At 37.6% G+C, this 22,321-nt stretch overlaps 1 protein-coding gene and 1 pseudogene across 1 annotated transcript; both read right to left on the bottom strand.

Annotated features, from left to right (window-relative positions):
* Window positions 1–1,022: 1,022 nt before the first annotated feature.
* On the bottom strand, window positions 1,023–5,380 carry LOC146899563 (uncharacterized). The gene is made up of 4 exons (XM_085736809.1): window positions 5,180–5,380; window positions 5,006–5,084; window positions 3,935–4,912; window positions 1,023–3,076 (listed from the first exon to the last, which is right to left on the bottom strand). Exons 1-4 carry the CDS (start codon window positions 5,378–5,380, stop codon window positions 1,023–1,025), a joined length of 3,312 nt encoding a protein of 1,103 aa, XP_085592935.1.
* Window positions 5,381–11,122: 5,742 nt separating this feature from the next.
* Window positions 11,123–14,154, bottom strand: LOC146899562 (secreted RxLR effector protein 161 pseudogene; annotated as a pseudogene).
* Window positions 14,155–22,321: the final 8,167 nt, after the last annotated feature.

Raw genomic sequence — 22,321 nt, 5'->3', positions numbered from 1 at the left:
GTACAACCTTTGAGACAACTTTGTTGTTCTCTCTTCTCATTGATCAAAAACAATAGAGAGAGAAAAAGAAAGAGAAAGAATAAAAACATAATGTGAGTATGAGAGAGAAATTTGTACAAAAGTTGTACCAAAATGGTTGTACAAATATCATTTCTCTTACCAAACATGATATCCCAATTCTCAACTTGCACTCACTTAATATAATTATTTATTTACCGTCCAATTCAGCAATTCTACACAATCGAAAAGTGAAACACAATACGAGTGAGCTCGTAAGAATGTGTGACCCAAAAATTCTAAAATAAAACCTTGCTCTCCTTACTTCGTTTCCAAACAGCAAGTGAATCACAAATTCATTCTAATTCAATTTCAAAAATAATAAAGAAAACAACACAATTCCAATGTTTTTGGGAATTCAATAGCGGAAGCCATAAATGATTCAAGGCCGATCAAATCATGTTCTTGATACCATGTTAACAATATAGATAATTTGTCAAAAAAAAAAAAAACAATATAGATAATTAGATAGAATAGCAAAGACGCCTGGGTTTCATAAAATACCAATAACTTGATATTACATTACAAGAGAATATATATATAAAATCTAATAGACTACTAACTTAGTAGTATTAAAAGGTCAAATAACTTAAGATGAATACTTTCTTATCTAACATATATAAGACTAATCATTTACACTTTTTTTAAAATAAAGATCCTTATATCATTTAACGAATATGCATTGTTTTATAAGATCATAAACTTCACCATTTCCATGGTGGAAGATGAAGAAAATTGAAACTTGGAGAAGAAGAAAAGGGAAAAGAGAGAGAAAACTATGAATTTCATTGAATCAATAATGATGAGTTTGTTACAGAGTTCTATATATAGTACAGATAGAATCTAACAAACTCTAACTAATTCCTATCTAGGGTTTTGTAATCTAAAGTAGGAACACAATAAGAACCCTAGGTCTGCAAAGGAAACTTGCGCAGCAAGTTAAGTGTATATCAGGAATTAGAAGTTTAACATCCCCCCTCAAGCTTAGCATGGTATAAATCAATCATGTTAAGCTTGGGCAAAAATGAATGAAAGCTCTTAGATGGTAGGGGTTTGGTGAAAAAGTCTGCAAGCTGTGAATGAGACTTGACAGGAAGCAACTTGAAGATGTTTTGTTGAATCTTTTCTCTGACAAAATGGCAATCTATCTCCAAATGCTTTGTCCTGTCATGAAATACTGGATTCTTGGCTATGCGTATGCCGCTTTGATTGTCACAATAGAGAGCTGGAAGCTTGTCACATTTAACTTTTAAATCTTGCAACAAGTAGAGAAGCCACTGTAGTTCACAACTTGCAAAAGAAAGAGCTCTATATTCTGCCTCTGATGAACTCCTTGCAATTGTATGCTGTTTCTTTGCTCTCCATGAGATTAAGGAGGAACCAAGAAAGAAACAATAACCTGATGTGGACCTTCTACTGTCTACACATCCTGCCCAATCTGCATCAGTAAATCCAAGTAACTGAAGTTTGGAATCTCTTCTGAATAGTAAACCTTGGCCAGGATTCCCTTTGAGGTATTTTACTACTCTGCATGCAGTATCATAATGAGTAATAGTTGGAGCATTGAGAAATTGACTCAATTGTTGAACCACAAAGGCTATATCAGGTCTAGTAGTTGTAAGGTACAACAGTTTTCCCACAAGTCTCCTATAACTGAGAATATCATCATGAGGTGGTGAACTATCTTGATGAAGCTTCATAGAAGGATCAAGAGGAGTTATAGCAGGTTTGGCACCAAGCAACCCAGTGTCTCTTAATAGGTCAAGACAATATTTCCTCTGACATATGCTTATACCTGTCTTGGAATGGGCAACTTCAATGCCTAAAAAATATTTCAACTTTCTAAGACCCTTGATCTTAAACTCAGTATCAAGTTCAGTTTTGATCCTATCTATCTCAATCATGGAATTTCCAGCTAATATGACATCATCCACATATACTAATAAAGCAGTAAAACATGCATCATTATGTAGAATGAACAATGAATGATCTGATGCAGACTGTTTGTACCCTTGATGAAGCAGAAAACCAGTTAGCTTCTCATACCATTTCCTACTGGCTTGCTTCAAACCATATAGAGACTTTAACAATTTACAGACTTGATTAGGCTTGGGACTATGAACACCTTGAGGAACTGACATGTAAACATCTTCATTTAAATCTCCATGGAGGAATGCATTGTTTACATCCAACTGATGCAGGTGCCATGAATTTATGGATGCTAAGGCAAGTAAAGTTATCACAGTTGTTATCTTGGCTACAGGTGAGAAAGTGTCAAAGAAATCAAGCCCTTCAACTTGTGTATATCCCTTAGCAACCAATCTTGCCTTATATCTCTCAATAGTCCCATCTGACTTGTGCTTTATCTTATAAACCCATTTGCTCCCTATGGGCTTTATATTTGGTGGAGTATCAACAAAAATCCAAGTTTTGTTCTGATTTAAAGCACTAAGTTCAGAATTCATAGCCTTCTCCCAACATTCTTGCTTACTGGCTTCTTTGTAACTAGCTGGTTCAGAAGCATCAGTAATAGCCAAAGCAAATTTCTGGTGGGAAGTAGAAATATTGTTGAGTGAATGATAATGCTTAAGAGGATAGAGTATACCTGAAGAAGCCTGATTGGTTGAATTACTTGAAGAATTGCACACATAGTCTGAAAGGTGGTTAGGTTTATGTGGGATTCTAGTTGATTTTCTAATATTCAACTGTTGTGGTTCAGGTTCAATTTGTGTTGGGTTTTGAACTGCAGTGTTGTTATCTATGTGTACATCTGGTACATAAAGGTTTGGGTCAGACTCTTTGTTGGTTTCAGGTTGATTTTGTTCAGTTGGTTCAAGCTGAGATGGAGCTTGTTCAGTGGCATCTGTAATGGGGTGATTTGAATGATATTGCCACTGAAACAATTGATTAGGAGTGGAGTAAGGTAAGATGTGTTCATGATAGGTTACATTTCTAGAAGTAAGAATGGTTCTATGATTTAAATCATATAAAACAACACCTTTAATACCTTGCTTGTAACCTAAGAAAACACATTTTTGAGCTCTAGAGTCAAATTTTGTTCTATGATTATGTAAGGTTGAAGCATAACAGAGACAACCAAACACTTTGAAAGCATTTAAATCTGGATCATGACCATATCTAAGAAAGTAAGGGGACTTGTTTTGCAATAAGGGAGTTGGAATACGGTTAATGATGTAAATGGCATGCAAAACTGAGTATGACTAGAAATTTTTTGGGAGTTTTGATTGAAAAAGCAAGGCTCTAGCAACATTTAAGATATGTTGATGTTTTCTTTCTACTCTCCCATTTTGTTGGGGAGTTTCAACACAACTAGTTTGATGTTCTATGCCTTTGGAAGAATAAAATTCAGGCATGAGAAACTCTGGACCATTATAAGTTCTGACAGTTTTAACTTTGTAGTCAAATTGAGTTTCTATGTTAAGAATAAAATTTTGAACACATTTTGAAACTTCAGATTTTGTTTTACACAACATGATCCATGTGAAACGACTGGAATCATCAAGAGCAGTAATGAAATACTTATGACCATGAATTGAACTAATAGAAACTAGACCCCATATATCAAAATGAATTAGTTCATAACAATGACTAGCTTTATTTACACTGAGCTTGAAAGGAAGCTTTTTATGTCTAGAGTAATGACAGATATCACACACTGAATGACTATCAACTTTAATACAAGGAAAAAATTGTTGCATGCTAAGCAACCTATCATTAGACAAATGCCCTAGTCTAAAGTGCCACAGGGCTTCTTGAGGTAGAAAAGTGGTGGAAAAGCTGGCTTGAGATGAAGCTATAACAGGTTGATGAACTTGTGGGTTAAGGTTGAGAAAGTACAATCCTTAAATCAATTCACCCAAACCAGTCATCTTCAAATTGCTCTTGTCCTGTATAAAACATTTATCATTATCAAAAGTCACTATGCAATTATTATCCATGTATAGTTTAGGAACAGATAACAAATTCAACTTGAATTCTGCAACATATAGTACATTTCTAGCAACAAGTCCTGGTGAAAAAGTGTCTGTACCAGAGAACTTTGCTATTGCCATATTACCATTTGGTAGTTTGATGTGCACATGTATAATAGATGCATATGAATCAAAAAATTTGATGGAGGAGCATATATGATCACTAGCACCAGAGTCAACAATCCAAGTTCCAAAACTTGAATGATTCAAAGAATATGAGATTCTAGTTATACCTGAAGTCACATGATTCACCTTGCTTGTGGAAGCTTGATGAGACTGAAGAAGAGTGACAAGTTGCTCATATTGCTCCTTAGTGATACCAAAAGATGGTTCTGAGTTGCTAGTTCCTTTGCAACTCTTTGATTCTTCCAAATCTTCCCTTTCTTCATTGATCTCCAGAGAAGAGTTATTGACCATTGCAGAATTCTTCTTTCCATAGTTTGGAGGAAAACCATGTTTCCTATAGCAAGTATCAACAGTGTGGTTTTCCCTTCCACAAAAAGAACAAGAACGCTTCTGACCAGGAAAATTACCATTAGGGTTACCATTACCACATCCTCTTCCTTGTGATTTACCCACTGAATTTACCAAGATTTTTGACTCATCAACAGGAAGTGAAAATCTAAACTGCCTCTCATGTTGCATAACCATGGAGAAAATCTTATTGATAGTTGGTAAAGGATTCATCAATAGAATATGAGAACGAACCAAATCAATAGAATCATTCAAACCAGTAAGAAAACGAATGGAACGCGTGATCTCATGTTGATGTTTAGCATTCATCACACCAGTGAGACACATGCAACGATGAGGACATGCATAAACAGGGGAAGGGAGATAAGCTTCAAGTTCTTCCCACAAAACTTTCAAAGCAGTGAAAAATTCAGTAACAGAACGTGAATCTTGCTTCAAACTGAAGATCTCACACTATAATTCTGAGATACGAATAAAATCACCTTGGGAGAAACGTTCTTTGAGCTCGTTCCAAACATCAATGGCGTTTTCCAGAAAAACAATGCTTTGTGCAATTGAATCCTCAACAGAATTCATAATCCAAGAATGAACTAGCATATTGCAACGATTCCAAGCTTTGAAATTCGGATCAAACTCAGTTGGAACAGGGATAGAACCATCCACAAAATCAAACTTGTTCTTCCCTCCAAGAGCTCTACGCATAGAACGCGCCCAAGAATGGTAGTTGGAATGGCGACGGAGGAAGGTCCATCAGAAGGATGAACGTAATACACGTTACCAGGTTGTTGCGACGGATCCTGAACCGGTGCAACCATTGGACCGCCATTAACGCCACCATTTGCATTACCACGAACCATGGTGAAAAAGAAAGAAAAACAGGGAAGCAAAAAGAAATTGGAACGAAGATCAGAGTGGAGAAAACGATGCGCTACAGAGCTTAGAGAAGCTCTGATACCATCATAAACTTCACCATTTCCATGGTGGAAGATGAAGAAAATTGAAACTTGGAGAAGAAGAAAAGGGAAAAGAGAGAGAAAACTATGAATTTCATTGAATCAATAATGATGAGTTTGTTACAGAGTTCTATATATAGTACAAATAGAATCTAACACACTCTAACTAATTCCTATCTAGGGTTTTGTAATCTAAAGTAGGAACACAATAAGAATCCTAGGTCTGCAAAGGAAACTTGCGCAGCAAGTTAAGTGTATATCAGAAATTAGAAGTTTAACATAAGAAATACTTTACTCCCTAAAAAAAATGATACGAGTCTAATCTCAAACAAAACTTACATTCTAATAACTATTTGTTAAGTAAAAAAACTTTGTTCACCCAAATAAAATAAAAAATACTTCAAAATGCAAAAATATAAATGAATTAAAAAAGGTGACATCATGCGGCACTTTCTTATGAATAGTGTAACTAATCTTTTTTTTTTTGAAACAATAGTGTAACTAATCTTTTTTTTGAGGGATTATAGTGTAACTAATCTAGAAGGGCAAGTTCTCTTTTATCATATTATATCTACGTAGATTATAGGTCCAGCCTAAGGATATCTAGATATGGGTGTAGATAAAATTATTTTGCATGCAGTACTGTAACTAACCTTAAAAAATAAAACGGCACCTTATTATATTACAGCACAAAACTCTTCAAGAAAATATTACAGTACAAAATATCTCCTTTATATATGTCCATGACAATCATGTCTGACTTCTCTTGTATGGTAAACGTCAGACACATAGATTTTCACAAAGCATATGGAGTACCAAATATAGAAGGAGAAATATTTATACTAGATATGTTATTTAAACAACTATTTTATAATAATTTTAAGAAAATTCTCTACTATTTAATTGTGTTTTTTTTCTATTTCTATTTTTTTATCTTTATATGTTTCTCTCACTATTGTTTTTGGTTGATAAAAAGAGAAAAGAAGATCTTGTTTCAAAATAGTTGTATACATATTATTATTCTATTTACACACATCTTCAAATCAAAATTGTTTAAACAGATACTCTTACGATGCAAATCATTTAATTATTTCACAAATATACGATACTTAATTTTTTCTCTTATTTTTTTTTCTTCATCATATGTGTAGTCTAAAGGAATTTTATTTGGACTTGTGATCATACAAATGTAACTCATAACAAAGATGTTTGGTTTGTTATATTAGAGATTTTAATCGTTGGGAAGAGGAAAAAGCAAAATTAGAGAGGGAAATTAGTGACGGAAAAAATAAAATCCCTCACAAATTCTTTGGTCGCAAAATTTAGTGACGGAATTTGAGAGGGATTTCGTGTTTTCCCTCACTAAATTTCCGTCACTAATTTTTGTTTTTTTAGTAGTGGAGGTTGGAATTTTAAAAAAATAAAAATACCTATATAAAAAGATGCCACTTTCTAAACATATTGTTTTGAAATCCGTGGGCTTCTGTCATGCTGAGTTGCACATGGATTCTAAAGTTATAGTAAACTGCATCACTGGTGTACTTTTATTGGTGTTCTTGTCGTTATCGACTTAAGTTTATCAAGAGGCTGCTGCAATTGTTAAGTGAGGAATAATTATCCTTTTCTTGGTAGTACACAAAGGTGTAGATGTGATTTCAATTTACAATGAAGGCACTCCCTTTTTTCACAGACACAACAAATGAGTGTGTGACACAAATTGTTTTTTTAAGACTATGTTTTATTTTATTAAAAAAAAATATTGATTGATAAGGAATGCATGAACAATATGCTTTTATGCAAATCAATGCAAACATATACCATATAAAATTAACCTCCATCAATAAACCATGTCCTTTCATAAACTTGTTAAAATGATATTTAAAACATCAATACGATATATACACCGCATATGAAATATATACCACATAAACATTCATGTAAGTATATAGAGAATTTGTCACAAGTCACAAAGTGGAGACTGGAGACATATATAATAAAATAATTACAGACTTTAAAATTCAAAATAGATAATTTTTTTGACCTAAGTCCCCTAAAAGTTTAATTATGCATACAATTGTATCTCCTCTACTTCCGACACATATGTAATTCATAATACTACATGAGAAGTCATTTGCTAAAAAGTATATTCAAATTGTAAATAAAATGGAAGGATTATTAACGACTACAACTTACCATGAGGTCCAAGTTCCTTTAAATGCATTATGTGTACAAAGGAGGACTTCTACAATTTTAGGGGTAGGCAATTAATATACTTACGCAAGATACATAGTTCCAAGCTAAATGAAAATTCAAAATCCACTATTATGATTGAAATGCTTAAAATTTTACGAAACTATTGTTGCAAGCTAAGAAAATAAAAAACTATTTAACTTCCAATATTGGGTTAATAATGGAATGTTTTAGTTTGTACCAAAAAAAAAAATGGAATGTTTTAGTTGAGTTTTGTAATAAATTTAAGAAATTGGCACTACAGTGAAGATTTTCATTGATCGAATACCTTTCAACCATATCAATTCATCTTAAATAGACAACTCTTTGAACGTGTGTGCTTTTTACAAGATGTATCAACCGATCTCGTCGGGTACAATCAATATGCATGTTACGGTGAAGAGAAATGAGACATAGAATGAAAAAAAGGATGAATCAGGTTGCTGGAAGCTTGCACATTGCATAGGAAATTTGAAAATTTGAAGGATGGCATTCTTCCTGGTGCACATCATTCATTGAGAACCTACACAGTGCTCAGGGTCTACAGAAGGAAGTGTGCATTGCGCAGACTGTAGTGCACATCACACACAAATACCCATGATTTCAGGTTCATTTTTCTATATAAGAACATCCAAAACAGCCCAAGAGTGGAAAAATACACAAAAAGCCCAGAAACTTGATTTTCAGGCATTGGAGGCTGAAAATTCATTTTGGAAATAAGTTTGTAGCAACCATGTCACCATTGATTAACGTCTAATTTCTTAACATCTTTGTTATGTCTCTTTATTAGATTTCTTTGATTAGGTCAAATAGATGAACCTTCTAAGTTATTTGAACCATGTAATCGCAGAGTAATATCTTATTGCAATTTAAATTTCAGTATTTTTCTGTTATCTTTTGTGCATAATGTTTTTTGTATGTTTACGAATATATGTATTTGTTCTGGACCGGTTAGAATATCAATCACATGTTAACATGTGGCATAACTTGCACCGTCTTAAGGCTCCGCGCATGAGGGAACATGCCAGCTTAAATGCAAAGTGCCACACGGAAGCGTGCCCCTACGCGAGGTTCACCCTACACGTGTCTTTCTACCGTCCCTAATCACACGCTGCATAATCTAGAGACGGTTATGTCCAATGCGCGCCTATATAAGGGTTAACTTGCATCACCCTTAAGGTATGACTCACTTTTCCAACACTTTCTACCCACTATTTCTCAGTTCCATTACTGATTTGAGCGTCAGAGTGCTGACGTGCGTACATGCACCTTTCGTTCCACCGCGAAGACCCAACATCGCCATACCGGAAGCTGTTACCGACACACCAGAGCATTATCCCCCAACGTTGCCACTCATCCATTCTCACCGGACAAATCATTTGGCGCTAAAAGGAGGGGATCGTTCGCTAACCGCCACGGTCTAACGATCCTCCACCGTAACCGTTCTATGTTATGCGCTCCTCAATCATAACCGTTTTCAGTTACACGTTCCTCCACCATAACTGTTGGCAGTTACCGCTCCTTTCTCCGAAGTAATGGCCAGAACTCGTAGGAGAGCCACCACAAGCCGCTCCTCCACCGCGCAAGAGTCACGTCCTGCGATTTAGATCCTCCAAAATCGAACGGTACCGATTCTCGAACTGGTGAATCTTGAAGGAAATGACGCAATCCTCGACACTAGGATTAATGCTCGCAGTCTTGCCGCGATGAACACAACTGTCCTTCCTCCGCCTCCTTCGCGCACAGATGGCGCTCCTCCGTCTCGGCCGTCTCCTCTGGCCCCTCCGCCACAGAAGATGAACAAGATCCTGACGAACCTTGTGAACTTGATCTAACATTAGAATAACAGACTTGAACGCGTGGAAAAGAATCAAGAAAAGATTCTGACGGAAGTCGCCACACAAATCGAAGAGGCTCAACGAAACAAGCACCACAAAATACCGTTAGCGGTAGATGACGCTGCCTCCATCCCGATGAACCGTCTAAAAGGCGGAAAAAAAGCCCCCAATGATTTGGATGGGGGAAGTAGCAGTCCGTTTTCCCATCGTTCTCGTCGCGGTAAGCCTTCAAATCACTACGGGGGAAAGGATTTTCCTCCACACCAAGACCGTCGGAGGGAAGGGGATTACTCTCCGGAACGCGACCATAGAAGCTGTCGCAAAGGACCTTTCACCAGGAAAATAACGGAATACCCTATCCCCTGCATTTTCGCAAAGCCGCCAAAGTTGGAGACCTATGACGGCACCACGAACCCGGACGAACACGTGGAACACTTAGATACTGTCCTTGATTACCACCAGGTACCAGGCGTGGTAAAATGCAAATTGTTCGTCTTGACATTGAAAGGCGCCGTCATGACTTGGTTCAAGGGTGTGGAAGATAGCTCTATCAACTCATGGAAAGAACTATGCTACGAATTCACTTCCCACTTTACTGCGAGACAGAAGCAGCCAAAGACCATGGCGGCGTTGAACGCTATCATTCAAGACATGAAAGAAACCCTAAGAGAGTACGTCGAGCGCTTCACTATAGCGGGTGAGGAAGTATAAGGCTCCCAAGATGGTTTGAAGTGATTCACATTCGAAAGCAATCTCCACGACGACTGCAAATTCAAGGAAGAGCCGGGGCTTCAGGCGGCCAAAGACACGAGTGACCTGTTTACCCGCGTGCAACCATAAATTAACTACAAAGAGAAGAAGTTGACGAAAGAGGCTCTCAAAGACAAACAATCAAGCATGGTTAGCGAAGATAAGCGCCACAATGACAACGAAAAGACTAAAGGCTTACACCTCAGATTAACAGACTACACTCCGTTAAACTCGCCACGAGAGACGATCCTTCACGAATGCTACAACACAGAGTGTAAGGAGGCGGGAATTAGACAACCTCAACCATTGAAAGAATCCGCCAAGCCGCCGTTTCCATCAATGCCACGGCCATGACACCAACGACTGCTACTAGCTCAGGCACGCAATCGAAGAACTGATCTAAAGGGGGAAACTGAACCGTTTCACGAGAGACGCCGACCGAAAAGATGAGAAGCAAAAGAGGGATTCACCATATAAAACTTCTCGCCTAACAAACGAAGGCAGTTATGTGGACATCTTGTATCAGGATGCATTCGAAAAATTGGGCCTAAAGAAGGAGGATTTAAAACCGTACGATAGAACAAAATTGCAAGGGTTCAATGGGACAACCACCCATCCGTAGGGATACATCAACCTGAACGTTATTTTCGATGAAGGGTCCGGCGAACGAATAGTAGAAACATCCTTCCATGTTGTTCCCGTAACATCTGTGTACAATTGCATACTTAGGCACCCGACCCTCGTAGTAATAGATGCCGTCCCCTCCACTGTCCACCTAAAGATGAAATATCACGGAGAGAACGAGGAGGTGGTCACCATCCATGTAGACTTAGACAACGCCAACAGATGCTACAAGGCTTTCTAGAAACTCGAATCCGCCTCTCTGCTGAAGTCGACTCTCAGAACAAAAAGGACCAATGGGCGGACACCCGCCACAAAGGAATGAGACCATCTCAAATCGAGCACCACCATGGGGAGATACAACGCGAACCATGTAACACTCTAAACCCCGAAGGCAATATATCTTGCAAAGAATTCAATAATTCATGAGTTTAGATGCTATGCATATTCTGATTTTCATAAAAATTCACAACGGAAGACAATCATCATACATAATCCTCATCAACATGTAATAATCCTCCAAAATACATGAGTAATAAATCTTAATATAATATCCCAACTTCAAATACATAACCATAATCTCCACAAATAAGTTCAACCACAAATAAGTCAATAAACATAAATGCCCAACACCCTAATCAGAGCCTAATTTAATGTGAGTAAAAGAGAAAGGAGGTAGCTCCTCGCTATCCTCAAGCAACTCACTAGCAAGCAAACTCAAGCTACTCAATCCTGCACACCGTCTGCCCATTCATACAAATAGGCAGGCGGTCAACCAAACGACCACTAGGGGTTAGATAATATTCCACAAATAAACATAATTGAGCAAAATCATGCAAGGAATTCAATAGATACACATGTACATATTTAACATTCCTAGAATTACTAACTCCACATGAATATATCATATTTCACTCATAGCATAACAAGCCATATATACAAGTTCACAAATCCACATGTATCAACATTCATCAATCATATAGTGAACACAATTCACCAAGTCACATAATCAAATATCACACATTTGATATGTCTCATATGCATGCGATGTTCTAGACTCGACTCTACATGCATGTGATACCATTGGATGTTGGAAGTAATTTTACCGATTGATCCCTCTACATATCTCTGCATATATCTACATATCTCCACATATAGGACTTATGAATGCATGGATGTCAAGTATTGACTCGATAATGCACAACACCAATTTACTCTAAATATTCTCCACATATCTCCACATATTGCATTATCAATTAATACATCCACACATCAAGCATTTATTAATTAATAAATCATCTCTACATATTCATCATCAAGCAATCATCTCCACATATTCATAATTAACAATCATAAACAATTGTCAAGAATACATCACCACAAAGAAAAAACATTGCTTCATATAACATAAATCACATTATAAACGAACAATAGACTACATCATGATAACCAACCTATTAAACATCCAACAATCATTGGCTCATCCTTATTTCATCATGTTATCATGTTCACAAAGTTGTTTCTAAGTTGTTCGATCATAAAACTGTTGGAACAAAATGTGTTTAACGATAAACCTTAAGAGTTTTGATGATAACAAGGTATTAAAAATTGTCAATTGGACTAGCTAATATTTGTTCAAGTGTACAGGACCATAGTCAAAAATTTACATCATATATGGGTTTTGAAGAACAAAAGAGAGCTTAGAAATCAACAAAAAGGAAGCTTAAAACATCTGAAGAGAAGTACTCCTGAAGTGCAAAAGTGCTCCTTGTTGTGAATTCGTTGTGAAAACCACACCAATAATAAAACTGATGCGTGGAGCAAATTAATACCAAGCAATCAATTGAAGCGGATGGCAAAAAAAATAATTCAAACAAAAAATAAACAACAAGAGATAAAGGAAGAAGAAGAAGAACACAAGAATCTGTTTACCCAGTTCGGTCTAATGATGACCTACTCTGGGGGAGAGAGCAGCTCTCCGTTCCACTATAATGATATGAGTTTCTTTACAAAGAGATTTTGAATGTTACAAGAATTAGTCTTCAAACCTAACTCTACCCTCAGTCCCAGCCTCTTCCCGTGACCAAGAGACTCAATCCTAATAGTGCTTTGTTCAAGGTGAATCAAAAACAATCCCAACCCTAGTGTTGTTGCCAAGAGAATTTCTCTATAAACCCTAGTTTGTTTGTTGGCTTCTAAACCTTGTTTTTCTACACCACATAATCATCTGATACAAGGTTTATATTTATAGTGGAAAGCATCCCTCAAAAAACCAAACGGAACAGAACCGGCCCATGAAAAAACCGTTTTTTTTAACTTCTGCAGCGCAACAAATCGGGCCCCGATTTATACCATTCGGGCGCCGATTTTTACAGTATCACAGGCCTTCAGAATTAGCTCAAAATCGGGCCCCGATTGCACAGTGTTCGGGCGCCGATTTTGACAGTTCCAGGATGCATCATTTTTGAGTCATTTTCCAACAATTCTCCACCTTGACTCCAAAATGGTGATGATGCCAATTTAACCATCAATCACCTTGATGCTCTCTCCAACCTTCATCTATGCTTCAATGAAGTTAATCAAGTCCAAGCAATGCTTGAACCTTGATCTCGGTAATGATTTGGTGAACATGTCTGCTGGATTTTCTTCCGATGCCACTTTCTCCACCATGATCTCCTTTGTCTCAATCATGTCTCTAACAAAGTGCAAACGAATGTCAATGTGCTTTGTTCTTTCATGATAGACCTGATGATTTGCCAAATGAATAGCACTTTGGCTATCACAATGTATCTTCACACACTCTTGACTAATCCCCATTTCTCCAATCATACCTTTCAACCATATGGCTTCCTTGACCCCTTCAACAAGGGCTATGTACTCTGCTTGAGTTGTTGAAAGAGCTACAACTGATTGTTGATTTGCCTTCCAAGTTACTGCTGTACCGAACAAAGTAAACACAAAACCTGATAAAGATTTTCTAGTGTCTACATTACCTGCATAGTCCGCATCCACATATCCCTCCAAAGCATCCCTTCCTGGTTGTGACCTTGTATACTTCAGACCACCTTTCAAAGTCCCATTCAAATATCTCAGAACCCACTTCAAAGCTTGCCAGTGCACTTGACCCGGATTTGCCATAAACCGACTTATCACACTTATTGCATAGGATAAGTCCGGTCTACTACAAACCATACCATACATGATGCTTCCAACCCCACTTGCATAGGGAGTACCCTCCATCTTACTTTTCTCTTCATCGGATTGAGGACACTGCTTTATTGACAACTTTGTGTGATGACCAAGAGAGTGCCAACGACCTTAGAATATCTCATTCTGAACCGCTCCACCACTTTCCTCAAGTAACCTTGCTGAGATAAGAACAACTCACCTTTGTTTCGGTCCCTTATGATATCCATACCAAGTATCCTCTTTGCATTACCAAGATTCTTCATCTCAAATTCATCATTCAATCTTTTCTTGAGCTTCTGAATCTCTTGCATGTCAGAACTTGCCATAAGAATATCATCTACATAAAGGAGAAGGTAGAGAATGACTTTCTCATTTCTCCTCATCATGTAAACACAACTATCATAGTTGCTTCTCACAAAACCAGCCTTTACTAGGAACTCATCAAACCGACGATACCACTGCCTTGGACTTTGCTTCAACCCATACAAAGATTTCTTCAACAAACACACTTTTGTATTATCTTCCACGAAACCTTCTGGTTGTTGCATATAGATAGTTTCTTCCAACTCTCCATGTAGAAATGCGGTCTTCACATCCATTTGTTCTAACTCAAGATCATACATGTTAACAATTGCCATAAGTACCCTTATAGAACAATGTTTTACCACCGGTGAAAAGATTTCATTGTAATCAATCCCTTCCACCTGAGTAAAACCCTTTGCTACAAGTCTTGCCTTATACCTTGGTGCTTCGACCCCTGGTATACCTTCTTTCTTCTTAAACACCCACTTGCTTCCCACTACCCTTTGATTCTTAGGTAATGAATCAAGTTTCCAAGTCTGGTTCTTTTCCAATGAAAGCATTTCCTCATTCATTGCCTTCAACCAATCCTTGCTTTCGTTGCTTTCTAATGCTTCCCTGAAGTTCTTTGGTTCCGAGTCTTGCAATTCTTCAGCTGCATTCAAAGCATAACAAATGAGGTCAGCATAACCGTATCTAACAGGTGGATTAATTTGTCTCCTTATCCTATCTCTTGCTAGCTGATAGTCAGGATCAATTGTTTCTTGGCCTTCACTCTCATCAGGTACTGGAGTCTGATCCTCCCCTTCCCTTTCATCAGTGGTAGGCTCCACCTCAAACTGAATTTTCTCTACCCCCGTTTCTGAGCTTGTATCCAGGTCTTTGCACTTCATCCCCATATGAGTCTCATCAAAAGTAACATCCCTGCTTATAATAAATTTTGATCCTCCAGGTTCCATCTTCCACAGTCTGTAACCTTTCACACCTTCAGGATAACCCATGAAAATACACTTCACAGCTCTAGCATCAAGTTTGTCCTGTCTCACATGAGCAAATGCTAAAGCTCCAAAAATTTTCAAATTAGAGTAGTCTGCCGGTCTCCCACTCCAAACCTCCATAGGTGTCTTAAGATCTATCCCTGTTGATGGACATCTGTTAATCAAATATGCTGCAGTACTAACAGCTTCTCCCCAGAAACTCTTGGACAGTCCAGCTCCCAACAACATACACCTCACACGCTCCAACAAGGTCCTGTTCATTCTTTCAGCAAGACCATTCTGTTGAGGTGTGTATGCCACGGTTCTATGCCTCTTTATACCTCGTTTCCTGCAAAACTCATTAAACTGCTCTGAAACAAACTCCAGGCCATTGTCAGTTCTCAACACTTTCAGTTTAGTTCCAATCTGATTTTCTATAAGTGTATGCCATTCTTTAAATTTTTCAAAAGCGTCACTTTTATTCTTCAGAATGTATACCCATACCCTTCTAGAAAAATCATCAATAATAGACATGAAATATGAACCTCCCCCATGAGTTTTAACTGATGCTGGACCCCAAAGATCCGAATGAACATACTCAAAAGGCCTACTAGATTTATGCACACCCACCCCAAACTTCACCTTGTGTTGTTTGCCTAATGTGCAATTATCACAGAAATCTAGTTTGTTCAATTTTTCATTCCCTAGCAAACCTTGTTTAGCTAGCTCAACTAAACCCCTCTCACTGACATGACCTAACCTCAAATGCCACAGTTTAGTTATGTCCAGAGTGTCTACACTAGCAACCGATGCATGACCTATAATAGTGGAACCATCTAAAATATATAAACCATGTATTTTGACCCTTTAGCTATAACTAATGCACCATGAGAAATTCTCATCATACCACGTTCAATTCTAGTACAATATCCTAGACCATCAAACATGCTTATAGATATTAAATTTCTCTTAAGTTCAGGAATATACCTCACATCCTTCAAAAGGAAATCACGGTCATCAAACATTTTGAGACGGATAGTACCCATACCTTGAATTTTGCAAGCCTTATTGTTACCAAGGCGAACAACTCCACCTTCTTTCAGCTCCAAAGTTTCAAAGTACTCCTTTCTCGGACAGATGTGATAAGAGCACCCAGAGTCCAAGACCCAACCCTTTTCAGGTTCCCAACTTGTCACAGTTAGTGCTCCAGCACTCTCATAACCTTCCTCTTCACTTGCAATCTGAACGGATGGATTACCACTTCCATTGCCTTTTCTCTCCGGACAATCCTTCTTGAAGTGACCATAGTTGTGACAAAGAAAACATTTGTACTTTGTTTTATTATCACCACCCTTTGGCCTAGACTTTGACCAGGAATTCTTGCCTTTCCCCTTTCCTCTGTTTTCACTTCTCCCCCTTGAGACATTCAAGCCTTCTCCACTATCATCAACCTTCAACTCTTTGAACTTGGTCAACTCTTTGGTTCTCAAAGCTGCTTGAACTTCCTCCAAAGTGATAGTGCCCTCTTTGCCATAAAGCATAGTATCCTTGAAATTCTCAAAGGACCTAGGTAAAGCACACAGTAGGTGTAAGGCTTTATCCTCATCTTCCAGATTTACATCTATGTTCGCCAAATCATCAATAATCTTATTGAACTCCGTCAGTTGCTCCATTATAGGTTTTGACTCCACCATTCGGTAAAAGTAGAGTTGTTGTTTCAGACATTGTCTATGTGCCAAGGACTTGGTCATGTACAATGAATCAAGTTTATTCCACATAGACACAGCAGTAGTCTCCCTTGATACTTCTCTCAACACCTTATCACCAAGACACAGAATGATAGCACTGACCGCTTTATCATTCATCTCCGTCTTCTCAACAGGTGTCAGATGCGCAGGCATCTGTGCTTCTCCCTTCAATGCTTCAACACACTTTTGTTGAATTAGAATTGCCCTCATCTTTACCTTCCACAACCCGAAGTCGTTACTACCGGTAAACTTTTCAATATCCCACTTCGAACCCATGATACCTGGTTATTGATTTGACCTTTGCCCCACGGAGGGCGCCAATTGTTGTGAATTCGTTGTGAAAACCACACCAATAATAAAACTGATGCGTGGAGCAAATTAATACCAAGCAATCAATTGAAGCGGATGGCAAAAAAAATAATTCAAACAAAAAATAAACAGCAAGAGATAAAGGAAGAAGAAGAAGAACACAAGAATCTGTTTACCCAGTTCGGTCTAATGATGACCTACTCTGGGGGAGAGAGCAGCTCTCCGTTCCACTATAATGATATGAGTTTCTTTACAAAGAGATTTTGAAGGTTACAAGAATTAGTCTTCAAACCTAACTCTACCCTCAGTCCCAGCCTCTTCCCGTGACCAAGAGACTCAATCCTAATAGTGCTTTGTTCAAGGTGAATCAAAAACAATCCCAACCCTAGTGTTGTTGCCAAGAGAATTTCTCTATAAACCCTAGTTTGTTTGTTGGCTTCTAAACCTTGTTTTTCTACACCACATAATCATCTGATACAAGGTTTATATTTATAGTGGAAAGCATCCCTCAAAAATCCAAACGGAACAGAACCGGCCCATGAAAAAACCGATTTTTTAACTTCTGCAGCGCAACAAATCGGGCCCCGATTTATACCATTCGGGCGCCGATTTTTACAGTATCACAGGCCTTCAGAATTAGCTCAAAATCGGGCCCCGATTGCACAGTGTTCGGGCGCCGATTTTGACAGTTCCAGGATGCATCATTTTTGAGTCATTTTCCAACACTCCTGAAGAAGTGCTCCTGAAGACAAAGCACTCCTGAAGTGATGACATCATCAGAAGGTGAAGTTCATCAGAAGCAAGTTCAGAAGCAACCTCATCAGAAGCTGAAAATCACCAGAAGCTGAAGATTCAAGATTTAATACTTCAAAAGCTGTTCAATGGATTCGAAAGCAATGCAGAAGACTGAGAATGCAAAGCAACAATCATTTTTTTGAAGATTTGAAGGTATTGAATGCTTATCTTTAAAAAGCGTTGACAAAGTACAATTGTACGAAGTGTACAACCACTATCCCCACTACTCTGCAGTGTCCACGCTACAAGACAAGAAAACAGCTCCAGAATACAGCTCTGCCTGCAACAATGTTCCTTCACAATGGGAATGGATTTCAAATTGGTTCTTCATAGGACAACAACCATATCAGGCAAAAGATCATTGGTGATTGATCAAAGCTTCAAACGACTGTTTTTTGATGTGCTGGCAATTTCACAACGCCTCTTTCACACCTCTATATAAAGGAGTGAAGACTTAGAGATTGGCAATGTTGAACACAAGACTCAACTACAATTTACAAGTACCAAAACTCTGCTGAAATTGTTCTGCATTCAAATTTCACTTAGAATTTCTGTTTTCAAGTTCATATCTTAGAAATTCTAGAGTCTTAAGAGTCTTATCTGATTTGTATTGTGAGCACCTCTGATTGTATATCAAGTGTTCAACCTCAAACATTTTTCTTTGTAATCTTGTTTGATTAGAAGTCTCTTGCTTGTGTGCTTGAGCATTAGAAGTCTCTTGATTGTGTTCAGGAGCATATGAAGTCTCTTGCTTGTGTGCTTGAGCAATTTGAAGTCTATTGCTAGTTGTAGCAATGAGCAGTTGTAATTTGACATTATATTTTAGTGAACTCTCCTTGGAAGTGCAAGGGGGACTGGACTACTTCCGGTTTGTGGAAGGAACCAGTATAATTGCTCTGTGTCTTTCTTCCTTCTATCTCTCTGTTTTTATCCGATGCATCTTAGTTTTGAATCCCACTTCAGAAGCAGTCTTACCTTGCTTCTGATCAGTGTGTTTCAACTTAGGAGAAACGAAGAGATTTTAAAACACAATTCAACCCCCCTTCTTGTGTTTTTCTCACCTTCAATTGGTATCTAGAGCCTTGGTCTGTTATCTTAACACTTAACAGTGTAATAGAAAAAGATATGAGAAAAACATGTCTGGTGAATCCTCCAATGTTGGACATACGCACAACGCTGTTCCATATGATTATGGTGACAATAAATATAACATTGGAAAGATTCCTAAGTTCAATGGAGATCCTTAAGAATTTTCTTGGTGGAAAACCAACTTCTACAGCTATGTCATGGGTTTAGATGAAGAACTATGGGACATACTTGAAGATGGTGTTGGTGACTTGGTTCTTGACGAAGAAGGAAATGCTGTTGAAAGGAAGAAACATACTCCTGCCTTGAAGAAACTTTACAAGAAGCATCATATTATCAGAGGAGCACTTGTCACTGCTATACCTAAAGCAGAGTACATGAAGATGAGTGACAAATCCACTACTAAAGCAATGTTTGCTTCTCTCTGTTCTAACTATGAAGGCAACAAGAAGGTCAAAAAAGCAAAAGCTCTTATGCTTGTACATCAGTATGCGTTGTTCAAGATTGTTTTATCTTGGTTTTCGGGTGTCAAACATTGATTACGTTTGAACCTTTTAAACCGGTGGTATCTTATTTTTTCTTGGGAAGGGAAAAAGTAAGCAAAACCCTTGAGAAACGAGGTCCGGGAGTTGTTTTCGCTACGGGAAGGTGTTAGCACCCATAACGACTATAGTAACCTATAGGAACCGTCTTTAATTTCTACGCGCGCGCTTTATTTTTAAATGCTATTTGAAAGTGTTTATTAAACCTAAAATTTGCTAAGTGAAGAATTTGGAGGGAGAAGAATGTGTTTGAATTTTTATTTTAGTTGAATTGAAGGAATTTTGTTCCTTGCCTACGTACCCGTTTAGGGGATCAAATCCACCGTAGTTCTCTTCCAAAAATGTTTTTGTTTTTGTTGGTTGATTTTAAGTTTGAAAATGGAATTTGAAGAATAAGAGAGAGGCCTTAAAGGCATGAGAATTTATGAAAAGAGTGAGGTTTGATTAGTCATTTTGCAAAAGAAGTCAAAGTTTGATTATTTTTCATTGAAGTTTGATTAAGAAAATAAAAGGAAAATTCAATGGGGTTTTGACCCCAAGGTTTATTGTGAAAAACGTTTGAGTGAAGTTTGTTCAAGTTTTTTGGGAAAATGATTTTTCTAAGTATAAGGCCTAAACATACATCTAAACATACAATCCTAAACATACATCTAAACATGCATATTCTAGCTATATAGTGATGTGTGTGCATGTGTCGGTGCTTGTGTCGGTGTACATCATTAGAGTCCATTGTCCTTTACATCATGCCCTAGTTTACATTCTATGGTCTTTCAAGAATTTAAAATTGCATGAAAGTAAAGTACAAGAATCCCTAGGTATTACATCCTAGTTCTTGGCAAAAATTAAATTGCAAGAAATAAAAGTGCAAGAAATAAAAGATGAGAATATGATATGAAATGCTATGGAACAAAACATGAAAGGTTAGTAGCACAATATAGGGAAATACCATGAAGATATCATGAAGATTATAAGCAATTAAAAGGTTCTAAGCAAGCAACTAGAATTGACAAAGAGAAGATACTAAATATACCCAAAAATTTACTACAAAATGATGGCAAATGTAGAGCCTATAATTTCTATATTATAGCCAATTTTATAGAGTATTTTCCTTCAGCCATAACATGGAAATCAAATGGAAACAATAAGCCAAGAAATCATAGCAAGACTTTAGGTGTATTCACCACTTTATTTCTAACAAAAAAATCAAGTTACTTAAAGCACAAGATACCAAGAACTCACCACACAAATCAAGGTAATTGCATACATTTCAGAGGTAAAAGATTCAACATACTTGATATCAAGAGACATTATCAAAACGAAGAACACATGAGCAATTTTTGGAGGTTTTTCACACAATTTGACCAAAAGAAAAAATATTAAACTAACAAGAATATCAAGACACATCTCCATGTATTTTTCAGTTCAAATTTAACATGTAAAATTCCTCAAGAACAACTAAAACTAACAAGAAAAACATTGATAAATTTTTTTAGAGATTTTATCATAAATTTTGAGGCAAACAGGGGGGTGCGGTAAGCATACTGGGGAGTTAATATAGCAAAACTGTAGTGAGGAAAAAAAAACAAGAAAAACATGGGCCTGGAGCGGGTTAGGACCCATGGATCATGGGTTGGCATAAGTGAACAAACAGATCCCTCATTCACCCCACTTTTCCCACAAACGTATTATTCCCTTCTTCATGCTTCTTTCACGCTACATACAAACCAAAAGAACAACGCCTATACCTTCTTCTTCTCAGGCGAGATGGATGTTTTCCGGCACGGTGGCCGGAGGTGGCACCACCGTGCCGGAGTTTCAAAACTCCGCCAAATCAAAAAGTTTTCACAGTTTTAAGCATCCTTTTCCTTCCTTAATCCGAATCCAACTTCAGATTTTCGAAAATAAATTCGGTTTGTTCGAGATCTAACTTGCAAGTTTCGAAGCATTTAGCAAGAAAAGATGAACAATTATGAAATAAAAACGTCACCTCAGGTTTAAATCGGAGAAAAACGCTTCAAGAAGCTTCAGGACTCGATGCTCCTTACCTATGATTCACGAACTTGCAGCTGTGGCCGGTCCTCTTTCCTGCTCCGATCTGATTCTGTTCGTGATGAATTGTTGCTGGAATTCGTCGGATTTGGTGTTTGTTGTTTGCAGTCCCGAGGTTCCTTTTCTTTTGCTGCAACTCCGCTTCAATTCTTCGCGAAATTCGATTCGAATCCGTTTTGGTGCGTGAGTGCTGCTAATTCCGGTGCTGTTCTTGCGATGGAGAAAATTGAGATGGAAGGTTATACTTGCTGATCCTTTACCAGCACCATTCGAAATTGCTTTCAATCGTTTTCAATTACCTTGTTCCGATCGCTTTCAATTGCTTTGAATCGCTTTCGATCTTTTTGTTTCAAAACACGTTCAAGAATGTACCGTTAGGATCCGAAATCAGCACCGATGCAAGGTAAAAGGG

Source organism: Medicago sativa, chromosome 8 (genome assembly GCF_051527215.1).
Source record: "Medicago sativa cultivar Bolivia chromosome 8, Bolivia_mono, whole genome shotgun sequence".
Taxonomy (NCBI): domain Eukaryota; kingdom Viridiplantae; phylum Streptophyta; class Magnoliopsida; order Fabales; family Fabaceae; genus Medicago; species Medicago sativa.
The sequence above is the reverse complement of the archived record's forward strand: the minus strand, read 5'-3'. Positions and strand labels throughout refer to the sequence as shown.

What these genes read in the sequence shown, in the direction of transcription:
- LOC146899563 (XM_085736809.1), bottom strand. Translation starts at nt 5,380, where the DNA reads ATGGTTCGTGGTAATGCAAATGGTGGCGTTAATGGCGGTCCAATGGTT. An exon ending in CAAGTTTGATTTTGTGGATG is followed by an intron (nt 5,085 to 5,179) that starts GTTCTATCCCTG and finishes AATTCTGTTGAG; the next exon opens with GATTCAATTGCACAAAGCAT. An exon ending in CAAAGAACGTTTCTCCCAAG is followed by an intron (nt 4,913 to 5,005) that starts GTGATTTTATTC and finishes CTGCTTTGAAAG; the next exon opens with TTTTGTGGGAAGAACTTGAA.